Source organism: Nicotiana sylvestris, chromosome 11 (assembly GCF_000393655.2).
Source record: "Nicotiana sylvestris chromosome 11, ASM39365v2, whole genome shotgun sequence".
Taxonomy (NCBI): Eukaryota; Viridiplantae; Streptophyta; class Magnoliopsida; order Solanales; family Solanaceae; genus Nicotiana; species Nicotiana sylvestris.
This window is the reverse complement of record NC_091067.1, coordinates 26,961,571-26,974,098: the sequence shown is the minus strand read 5'-3', so window position 1 is coordinate 26,974,098 and position 12,528 is coordinate 26,961,571. Positions and strand designations below refer to the sequence as shown.

Below are 12,528 nucleotides of genomic sequence, written 5' to 3'. Positions count from 1 at the left end.
ACTGAAATTCATTTGTTACCATCATGATTTGGGTTGATTGCCATATTTGGGCTTCGTACCAACTATTTGAAACCTTCGGGGATTTTTATCACTGTTTCCTTACTGGTTGACTTATTATTTGAACTCAGTCCTGTTGATATCTACTGTTTTACAAACTCAGCCACTTTTACTCAGATTTGAAACTTAAATGATATTTCTACATCATGTTTTGGGCTGAGAACTACTGTTTTACTAATGCCCAAGGGGCTTATGATGATTTCTGGACTGAGTGAGGCCGAGGGCCATATGTGAGGATATGCTGAGTGATATGAGGTCGAGGGCCTGAGATACTATTTATGCCATGCGGTGGCTGGAGTGATGTGAGGATATGTTGAGTGATGATGCCACGAGGTGGCTTGATATAGCGCTTGGGCCGTAAGGGTCCCCTCCGGAGTCTGCACACTCACAGTGAGCGCAGGTACTCATGTGATTTGAAACAGTGGTAACAATGACACTGTTTGATGCAATTTGGTCATGTAACAATGGCTGACCATTATGTTGAGTGATTGTGAGGTAGCCCGAGGGGCTGATACTATACTGAGAGTGAGCCCGAGGGGCTGATACTATGCTGAGCGGTTGATACTGTGCCCGAGGGGCGGATTTCTACTTCTTAATTACCTGTTTTACTTGTTTTAAAAGGGAATATCATTTGATTTCTTCACTGATTTACTGCTTTAAATGATTTTACTGCTTGATATGGAATTGTTTTGTGCCTTTACGTGTTTTCTTACTTTCAGCCATTATTTGTAATTATTACTCACTGAGTCGGAGTACTCACATTACTCCCTGCACCATGTGTGCAGATTCAGGTATAGCAGAGTCCGCACCTGAACGTTGATTCCTTCCAGGCTAGGCAGTGATTTAGAGTTACGAGGTAGTTGTTGACGTCCGCAGCCCCTTGTCTCTCTTATCCTCTATCATTTATGTTTTCTTCAGACTGTTGTATGGATTCCGTACTTTGTAAACCTATAACAGATTCTGTAGTAGCTCATGACTTGTGACACTCCGATTTGGGCTGTGTCGGGATGGTTCCTGCTATTATTATCGTTAAATTCCGCAATTTATGAGCATTATAATATATGTTATTACTGTTTATGATGAATAACTGTTTAAAAGATGTGTTCCGTTTTGGTCTGGCTGACCTTGTCTTCACGAGAGGCGTCATCACGACGGAAATCATTTTCCTACAACTATCTTAACTTTTAATTTTATATTCTTTGCTCCAACTATCACTTAAATATTATTACTCCTCTTTAACTGAACCTTTGCTTCTAAACACTTCCCGACTTATTATTGATATTTAATTTATTCTTGTTCAAAAAATACATATTGAATTCATCAACCAAACACAGAAAAGTATTATGCATAGATAACATTTTCCATAGAAATTACTTCTGTCATACCAAACACATTCGAGATAAGAATTTTAATATTTACACAACAACTTACTGTAGCCTCTCGAACTTCATTGATCCCTTGATGTGTTTCCTTCTTTATTCCTTCAAAACCTTCAGGCCGATTTCTTCGCACGCTCCTCATGGATCGTCGAACGCTCTGTTTGCTCTTCTTCTGAAAAACCTACAACAGTTTCAGTGGCGGAGCCAAAATTTTCATCAAAAGATGTCAAAATATAAATAATTAGATATATCGAAAAGAGTCAACGTATTGTAAATATACATAAGATAAAAAAATTTATCTAGCAATATCGTGTAATTTTCCTATAAAGGGGTGTCGACACCCCTTGGTTCAATGTGGCCACTGAACAGTTTAGGTCATCATTATATTAAAACCTAATTTTTATTTTTTTTTTTTGATAAATTACTGAGCCTAACATGTATTATATTAAATGAAAAGGTTACAATACAGAAAAAGTCTAAAAATATCTTGAACATGGATATAGATTAATTGTTTTTTTATTAAGAGGTAAAACTTAATTACATTTTTATTTTTGTTGGTTAAGTTTGAAACTCATTTAGGAAATCGACTCATAATGAAAATTTAACTATTCATAATCAGACAATCGAAATGATTGGAAGTTATACGTAGCCTGACATTTAAATGTTCATTTTGCATTACTTTGGTGTAAGGCTTCAATCCCATTAACGACAAAAATAAAGAAGAAGAAAAGAAAAATGATAATTAAGAGCGAAGAAGAAATAAGGCCTAATAATCTAATAGATACTCGTACTTGCACCGTTTTAATATTCCGGCCCCTTCTATTTCACTGTTTTCCATTCAGATATCTCAACTTAATTAAAACAAGTTTTTTAAACGCCTCTAATAGCGTCCCTCAATCGCATTAATTTATTATCCAAACCAACTAAAAAATATTCCACGTGAGTTTTTATTTAAAAAATCCATTTTTTGATGGACCGCCTATAATTACATTTTTCCCCTTTTTATGTTTACTGGCCGTGGTGCGTTGTGCTGATTTTTGTAAAAAACTTTTTTGGTGGTGGCCGAATTTGGAGTTGGGTCTTGTCAAGTTGTGGGCTTTGGAACTTCAAGCTTCACCATTTGTTAGAGACTCCATTGATAAGTTCTAGAAGCTTCACATGAGCCGGAGGAAGAAGAAGAAGAAAATCGATCTGGAAAAGAGAAAGAGAGAGTATAGTCCATTGCAATCTCTTATAGTGCATATATACACGTGGGGTACTATTCCACTAACTAATTTTAACTAACTTGAGAGCTAGGACACAACTAACTACCAACTAACTTTGATTAACTAACTAAGCTAGCTAAACTAACTGTAGTTACAAAGGAAAAATTAAATACATACACAGCTATATTTCAATACCTCCCCCCCCTCAAGTTGGAGGTGAGGTTCTCACACCCAACTTGCTCAATATCGCAGAATGCTTGACACCAGTAAGAGGTTTAGTAAGTACATCTGCTAACTGTGCACCTGTACCAATATGATGAAGAGAAATCAACTTCTCTTGGAGCTTATCTCGCACAAAGTGACAATCAACTTCGATGTGTTTTGTCCGTTCATGAAAAACAGGGTTGCGAGCTATGTGTAGAGCAGATTGACTATCACAAAATACTGATACAGGCTTAGGATAGGGAATAGTGAGTTCATCAATTAATCTACAAAGCCAAGTTAGTTCACCAACAGCTTTCCTCAAGGATTTATATTCTGCTTCTGCTGAAGATAGGGACACTGTTTCTTGCTTCTTGGACTTCCAACAAATTGGACTGTTGCCCATCAGGACTATGTAGCCAGTAACTGACTTCCTAGAATCTAGACAAGCAGCCCAGTCTGAGTCACAATAACCCATTAGAGTGCAATCATGATCATTGGATAGAAAAATTCCTAGAGTTGGATCACTCTTCAGGTACCTAAGTAAGTGGAAAACAGCCTTCAAATGTGGCTCACTGGGGTCTTGCATGAACTGGCTGAGGTGATGTACGCTGAAGGCTATGTCAAGTCTGGTATTAGTGAGAAAATTTAACTTGCCTACCAACTTTCTATAGTAAGTAGGATCTGGCAAAGCTACTCCTTCCTTGGCTCAGAGTTTTTCACTTGGATCAAGGGGGAAGATAAGCTGCTATAAGAAACACAATCATATTCGTTTAGTAAATCCAGTGCAAACTTTCTTTGAGATATTAATACCCCATTACTAGTATAAAGAACCTCTAAACTAAGAAAATAGTGTAGTTTTCCCAGATCTTTTATTTTGAATTGATCATGCAGGAAGCATTTAACTTGTGCAATCTCTGAGATGTCTGTTCCAGTGATGATAACATCATCTACAAACACAGCTATATAGATGGTAGAATGTTATGTTTTCTTGTAGAAGAGTGAGTAGTCATTTAGAGAACACACATAGCCAATTGAGCAAAGTGCCTCAGTCAACTTAGAGTACCACAGTCTGCTTGCATTCTTAAGGCCATACAAGGACTTGTTTAACTTGCAAACTAAACTTGTAGAGCTGACTTCCAATCCTGGTGGTATTTGCATAAACTTCTTCATGCAAGTCTCTATGAAGGAATGTATTATTCACATCCAACTGAAAGATGTGCCACTGCTTCTTCACTGCAGTAGCTATAAGAGCTCTCATTATTGTCATCTTCACTACAGGACTGAAGGTTTATGTGTAATCTATGACAGCCTGCTGGGTGTATCCCTTCACTACCAGCCTAGCCTTGAACCTTTCTACTGTTCCATCAGCTTTGTATTTAATTTTGTATACCCACCTACAACCAATTGCCTGGTTTCCACATGGCAAAGGCATTATGTCCCAGGTGTGATTTGCATGCAGAGCTTCAAACTCCTATATCTTTGCTGCTTGCCAGGCAGGATTAAGAGCAACTTCCTTATATGAAGATGGTTCAGAAATATTGCAAACATTCATTACAAGTATTACTATCATAGACTAGAGAATCAGTAGGAAAATGACTATGTAAAGAAAATAAGGCATTAAGGGAAGTTGGAGTGGTTGATGGATTAGTACGTAGAGGAGTGGAAGTTGGTTTCAACTAAGGTATGGAATAGATGTAATCCTGCAGGTGTACAGGTAACTTATGTTCTCTACCAGATCTCCTAGGCTCTAAGGTAAGAGACTCATTTTGTGAGCTGGAATCAAGAGGATTTTTTGGCAAAGCTTTAGAAGAATGAGATTGTGTTTCTGGGGAACCAGGTGCAAAATGGCTAAGTGGTGAATGATCAGATAAGGAGTGATCATGTCCTATTTCAGAAGTGCCTAGGTTTAGTGGACTTCCTGTTGTAGGTTGAGATGTGGTAGTGTATAGGTCAGAGATGAAAGGTGGTAAAGTTGGGAAAGAAGAACCTGTGACAGGTGACAGAGCAAAAGGAAAAACATTTTCATGAAAGGTTACATCTCTGGATATGTGGATTTTTTTGGTTTGCAAGTTCAGCACTTTATATCCTTTAATTTCAAAGGGATATCTAATAAACACATGAGGTATAGTTCTGGAATCAAATTTGTCCCTATGAATCTTTGGTGTAGTGGGGAAACATAAGCAACCAAAACTTCTCAAATGGGAGTATTTGGTTTCATTTTGTATAGAATTTCAAAAGGACATTTGTTGTTAAGGTATGCAGTAGGGAGTCTGTTGATAATGTAGGTGTCTATCAGGGAACACTCACCTCAATACCTTATAGGTAGTTTGATTGAAACAAAAGTGCTCTAGCTATCTCTAGAAGGTATCTATGTTTTCTTTCAACTACACAATTTTCCTGTGGTGTGTATGGACAAGTTCTTTGGTGGACAATTCCCTGTGTTTGAAAGAAAGAATTTGCTTCTGTACTGGTGAACTCCAAGCCATTATCTGATCTTACTGACTTGATGGTCAGGTGAAACTGAGTTTTTACAAAGGAAATGAAGGCTTTAAGGATCTACAAGGCATTACTTTTACTGGACAAAAGGTGAATCCATGTAGACCTGTTATAATCATTCACCATGGTTAAAAAATACTTATAATTATCATGTGTGGGAACATGATAGGGTCCCCACAGATTAATATGTAAGAGATCAAAAATTTGCTTAGTGTTGCTGGTTCTGCTAGGAAAGGGTAATCTGGACTGTCTGGCCATGGGTCATATAGAACACAGAAAGGGTTGTTTATTAGAGAAAACAACAGGTATAGTGGTGATATTTCTCATCTTTGCAAAAGGAACATGGCCTAATCTATTATGCCACAACACATTAACATCATCTTTGTGAGACAAAAAGTAATCTCAGTCATGTGTTTTATTGCAAATGAAATTATTTACACTTGAGGAAGAAAGACTCTGTGAGGGACTGTGATTACAGATACTAGATGGAGTTTTCAAACTATGTACATCACAAGCATGACATGAAATGGGAAAAGAAGAAACAGATGTAAAACAAGTACTGGCATTCTTCAAATAAACGGAGCACAAGGGATACAGACCATCCCTGATTTTACCAATCTCCAGAGGCCTCTTCATTGAAGGGGCCTGCATCAGACAACATGTGTTAGTAAAGGCTATCAATGATTTAAGTTGTGCAGTTAAAGAGGATATGGAGATGAGATTAAACTTGAAAGATGGAACAAATATGACTTTGTGTAGAGGGATATGAGGAGCAAGATTTACATTGCCAATTTCTGTTACCTTAACTCTATAGCCATTTGGGAGAGTGACTAGCAAAGGATAGGGTAAAATCCTAATATCAACTAAGGTAGTTTTATTGAAGGTCATGTGGTTTGAGGCTCTTGAGTCTAAAATCCATGTGTCAGTCCATGTTCTGAAACATTTACAAGATAACTTGCCAAAATCAATAGAGGATGTACAAGTTATTATACCTGCAAAGTTTATGTTTCCTGCAGCAAGGTTCACAGATCCAGCTCCATGACTTCTGTTCTGAGAACCTTCTCCTCCACTACTGGTGTTGAAGTGTTGAAGTATGTTGATAAACTAGCTGTATTGCTCCTTGGACAAATTCAGATTTTGATTTTCATCCTTAGGTCCAAATCCCTTAGTTCTGGCAGAGATCTCATCAAACAGGTTGGAGTGTGCATTGGCCACAACTCTTTTGTTCCTGTTGTACTTGGAGTTCTGATTGTTGTTTGAAGTCCGGGGATAACCATGAAGTTTGAAACACTTGTCATTGGTATGTCCTGGACGTTTGCAGTAGTCACAAAAAGGTCTTGACCTATTTGTGTTTGGGAAATTAGAATTAGGAGTGTAGTTAGTCCTGAAGTTATTGTTCCTGGAATTGTTTGCGTTTCTTGCAGCATTAGCATGAAGTAACATTGACTCTGCAACCATATGATTTGAAGGTCTCATATCACGCTGCTTTTCTTCTTGAATCAGCAAAGAGAAAGTTTGTGCCATTGAAGGAAGAGGACTCATCATAAGAATACTGCCTCTCACAACAATGTATACCTCATTGAGCCCCATGAGAAATTGAATCAATCTCCTATCTTGTTTAGCCTTGTGCATACCTTCCTTAGCACCACAAGTACACTAACAACTGCATTGAGTTTTGGCACTCAAAGTGCTCAACTCTTCCCAGAGTTTCTTCAGCTGAGTGTAATAACTTGTGATATCCAGAACTCCCTAAGATAGATCATTAATCTCCTTTTGGGTTTGATACAATCTCGCACCATTAGTTTGTTCATATCTATCCTCCAATTCTCTCCACAATTCAACAGTATCATTTGCATATTCTACACTGTCCTATATTTTCTTTGAAAGTGAATTTTAGAATCCACGAAGTCACCATATCATTATATCTTTCCCACTGTCTAAACTTAGGAGATTGGAGATCTGGACACTTGCACTCTCCACTAATGAAACCAGTCTTATTTTTGATAGAAATGCCACGCAAAACTGCACGCCTCCGGGATCTATATCCAATTCCACTAAAATCCACACTAACTAGCATAGCTCCAGGATTATCCGACGGATGTAGATAGAGAGGATCATTAGGATCTAGAACATAATTGATGGTAGATTCAACATTTCCAACATTTGTAGTATTATCATTTACATCGGTTTGATCGATAATAGCCATGTTAATAAATTCAAGGAACTCAGAGTAAAAGAAGAAGGAGACAACTTAGGAAAATGAAATTGAAGATAAGGTGAAGCTCACACTATGTGGATCGATTGAGATTTGAATCAAGACGAAGAACACAGCTCAGATCGTCTGATTTATGAGACGGCTAAGTCGGAGATTCCTCTGCTCTGATACCATGTCAAGTTGTGGATTTGGAACCTTAAGTTTCACCATTTGTTAGATAGTCCATTGATGAGTTCTAGAAGCTTCACATGAGCCGGAGGAAGAAGAAGAAGAAGAAGAAGAAGAAGAAGAAGAAGAAGAAGAAGAAGAAGAAGAAGAAGAAGAAGAAGAAGAAGAAGAAGAAGAAAAAGAAGAAGAAAATCGATCTGGAAAAGAGAATGAGAGAGTATATTGCATTGCAATTTCTGATAGTGCATATATACACGTGGGGTACCATTCCACTAACTAATTTCAACTAACTTGACAGTTAGGACACAGCTAACTGTCAACTAACTATGATTAACTAACTAAGCTAGCTAAACTAACTGTGGTTATAAAGAAAAAATTAAATACATACACAGCATACACAACTATATTTCAATAGGTCTTTTATTTATGGGAATAATGTGAAGGTGCGGTAGTTTGAGAGTTGGGTTTTTTTCAAGGCAATGGTGTGATGTGATGGTGGTGCCGTAGTGGAGCATGGATTTGGAGTTGGATTTTTTATTTGGTCACTATTATGGTGAAAAAGGAACGATTATTTTTAGGACCGATGGCAATAATAATAGTGAATGTAGACATTTTGATATGAGGTAGTTGTGCAGTTTTTTGTTGAGGCAGATGAAGTTACATCTTTCAAAGTAGTACTGCATGCACTACAGGTATTTCATGAATGTGTTAAGAAGAGTTCATTGGCAGAGAATGGTAAAAAAAATGAGTGAATTTTTATTATTCTTCCAAAAATAATGGTGGGTGTCCAATTCAATCAAAATAATAAGCACAAAGCTCGGTCAATGGTTAGAGGTGGTTACAAAATTATTTTAATTAAGTTGAGATATCGAGATAAAAACTCGTGAAATATATATGAGGGCTATGATGTCAAAATGGTACAAGTAGAGTGTCTATTAGGCTATTATACCAAAAGAAAAAGTAGAATATTGATTTTAGAAATCGCAAATGTCGTCGTAATACCCATTTGTGTGAATCAGTGTAACGACCCGATCGGTCATTTTGAGAATTAGCATCCCGTTTAGTGGTTTAAGGCCTCGAGCAGCTTCGTAATGTGTATTATAACCTGTGTGTGTAGTCGAGTTTGGTTTTCGTATGATTCAGGATCAATTTGGAAGAAACAATTCTTGTTTTGAAGCTTAAGTAAAAAGAGTTGACCAAAGATTTGATTTTTTGTAGACGACTACGGAATGGTATTTTGATGATTCCAATAGCTTTTTATGGTGATTTCAGACTTAGGTGGGCATCCGGATTTGGATATAGAGGTTCGTAGAATAAATTGATGCTTTTTGGCAAAAGTTAGAAATTGGAATTCGGAAGTTTGACCAGGAGTTGACTTTATTGATATCGAGCTCGGATTTTGATTTTGAAAATTGAAATAGCTTTGTTATGTCATTTATGCATTGCATGCAAAATTTGAGTTCATTCCGGATTAATTTGATACGTTTCGGCGCAAATTATACAATTTGAAAATCATAACTCATAATTCGATTCGAGGCGCGATTCGTAGGTTCGGCGTTGTTTGATGTGATTTGAGGCCTCGACTAAGTTCCTATCATATTTTGGGACTTGTTGGTATGATTTGACAGGGTCCTAATGGGTTTGGATGTATTTTTGGATCGTTGGTTGAGAGACTAGTAAAGTTAAGAAATTTGGAGTTTGACCATGGTCAATATCGGGTCAAGACGACCTCTTTTCAGTGTTTTGAGTGCGAGATCAGGTCCGTAGTGTGTTTATGATTGAAATTCATATATGGTTTGTGTCCGGGAGGTTTCGGATGAGTTTCGGATCATTTCGAACAAGTTTGGGTTTGGTGATTTCTGGTGTGGCACTGTTCATTCGCAATTGCGAATAATGCGAAGTTTTTGTCCGCAAATGCGAACCTGGGCAGAATACTTAAGGATCGAAAATTGGTCATTTTCTTCATTTCGTTTTGGGGTTTGAAGTCTCGATTTTGGGCGATTTTGGAGTAGTTTTTCACGAGTTGGACCTGGGTATGTGTTTTATGTTTGAGAGTGATTATATGTCATGATTCTATGACTATTTTCATCAATTATTAGTGAATCAAATAGAAGAAAATGGGATTTTTGTATAATCTTTCAAAAAAACGAAAAATGAAGATTTGGAGGTTGATTCGTTATCGGAATTTGATAAAATTTGTATGGTTGAACACGTATCAGAATGAATGTCCGGATTTCGTGGATTTTCATCGGATTCCGAGATGTTGGTCCCGGGTTGACTTTCGGGTTGACTTTTTAATGTGAGATTTAAAGTCGATTTTTTATTATTCGGAATTGTTTCCGATAAATTTTAATAATTTTATGTGATTAATTTGGCTAGAATTAAGTCGTCTGGAGGTCATTTGACCCGAGAATACTATTTTCGAATATCGGCCTAACTTCGTAAAGATAAGTATCTTGCCTAACTTTGTATGGGGGAATTACCCCTTAGACATTGAGTCTTATGTGGAAAATTATGTGATTGAAAGCCGTGTACGTGAGGTGACGAGTACGTACTTGGCTTATAAATGCAAATTTATCGGTTAAATCCTTAGACACCCTTATGTATTAAATTGGAAATTGTTAGTACTTGCTAAATCCTTTATTTGCCTTGTTGCATTCCTTACTTGCCGAGTTGCTCCTATATGCTTATTTAGAATTTTTACTATATTGTCCATTCATGAGCACTTTTATTGTTAAGCTATCGTGTTCGTGGAATTAATCTCATTATTGATTTTTATCTGCAAATAATTAAATGGGAATTAAGTTATTAAGAAGCATAAATTTATTTACCTGAAGTTGTGATTAAAGGATGTTATTTTCCTTGATGAATAATGATCCGGCGGGTCATATTGAGAGTTGTAGCCTCGTTTCCTTATTTACTGCTCATTTTATGCTTTACAGTTATTATGTGACTTGCCGGGCTAGTCGGTTCAGGTCTGGAGGGATTTCAGAATGAATAGAGACACTTAGTCTCAAGGTTGGAAGCCTAAGTTGAAAAGGTTGATCGGATGTTGACTTATATGTAAACGACTCCGGGTTGGAGTTTTGATAGTTTTGTTAGATCCGTTGGGTGATTTTAAACTTAGGAATGTGTCCGGATTGTGATTTGGAGGTCCGTAGTTGAATTAGGCTTGAAATGGTGAAAGTTGAATTTTTGAAAAGTTTGATCGGGAGTGGACTTTTTGATAACGGGGTCAGATTTAGGTTCAAAAAGTTGGAGTAGGTCCGTGGTGTCATTTGTGACTTTTATAAAAAAAAATGAGGTCAATCAGACGTGATTTGATAGGTTTCGACGTCGTTTGTAGAAGTTGAAATTTCTTAGTTTCAATAGGCTTGAATTGCGGTGTGATTCGTGTTTTTGATGTTGTTTGAGGTGATTTGAGGGCTTGACTAAGTTTGTGTCGTATTTTGGGACTTGTTGGTATGTTTGGTTGAGGTCCTGGGGGCCTCGGGTTGATTTTAGATGGTTAACCAATCGAAAATGGGACTTAGTGCATTGCTGAAGCTAGAACTCTTCTGGTGTGATTGCACCTGCGAGGGGTTGGCCACAGATGCAGCTGGATTTTGGTAGGTACGGAGATGGGCTGGCCTAGGCAGGGCAGGGCGCAGGTGCTAGGGGTTAACCGCATCTGCGAGCCCGCAGGTGCGAGCGAGGCTCCGCAGATGCGGAGTTGAGGGAGAGGTCTGTTTCCGCAGAAGCGGATATAACGCCGTAAAAGCATCTCCGCAGGTGCGGAACCTGGAGCGCAGATGCGGGCCTGGAGGATTTAAGTGATTTTCGCAGAAACGGAGAATTTTACAGCAAAAGCGGTTCCGCAAGTGCGGATAATTGGGCGCAGGTGCGAAAAGCCTGGGCAGTGTCTTATAAATGAGGGTTCTGAGATTTCTCACCATTTGTAACATTTCAAACTCAGTCTAAGGCAATTTTTTTTTTGGGTTTCAAGGGGATTCTTGAGGTAAGCCTCTTGTGCTCATTTTTATTCAATAATTTTGGTTCCCCATTGATTTTCCCACCTAGTTGGTGTGTATTTAAGGTGTAAATTGGGGGTTTGAGGATAGGGATTTAGGTGACAATTTGGTGTCGGATTTTGATAAATTTGGTATGGTTGGACTCGTGGTTGAATGAGCTTTCGGGTTTTATGACTTTTATCGAATTTTGAGACGTGGGCCTGGAGGTCGGCTTTGAGTCGATTTTTGACTTTTGATTAATAACTTCATATTTTCTTGTGGAACCGAATCCTTTAGCCTGTGTTGATTGTATCACTTTTTTGTGGCTAGATTTGAGGCATTTGAAGGCCGTTTCGCAAGGAAAAGGTGTGTTGGAGTAAAGATTTGCTCGGATTGAGGTAAGTAAAACTTCTAAACCTGGCCCTGTGGGTTTGAAACCCCAAATTCTGTGTTATATGATTGGTATTGAGATGACGCACATGCCAAGTGACAGGCGTGCACCGTGAGAATTATGACTTGGTCGATTCCATGGAATTCTATAGTGGATTTGTCTTGTTGATATCTATGTTTTCATCATGTGATAAAGTAATTGAGCTATCAATCATGCTAGAGATCATGTCTAGGCTATATGTTGATACTGTTGGGACCTATAATGGTCGTTTCTTGCTGTTGCCTTATTGATTTTATTGAAATTTCGTACTTAGTCATATTCATTCATTATATATCATATCTTAGTCTCTGTTGCTACTTATTGATACATCATATCATCATTTTCGGGCTAGTTTCATGAGATTGTGAGCCCGTGAGAAAGAGAC

The 12,528-nt window shown here is 37.8% G+C and overlaps 1 protein-coding gene across 1 annotated transcript; it reads right to left on the bottom strand.

Annotated features, from left to right (window-relative positions):
- Positions 1-3,535: 3,535 nt before the first annotated feature.
- Positions 3,536-4,103, bottom strand: LOC138880851 (uncharacterized mitochondrial protein AtMg00810-like). The gene is made up of 2 exons (XM_070161030.1): positions 3,980-4,103; positions 3,536-3,792 (listed from the first exon to the last, which is right to left on the bottom strand). The coding sequence occupies exons 1-2, from the start codon at positions 4,101-4,103 to the stop codon at positions 3,536-3,538; spliced, it is 381 nt and encodes a 126-aa protein (XP_070017131.1).
- Positions 4,104-12,528: the final 8,425 nt, after the last annotated feature.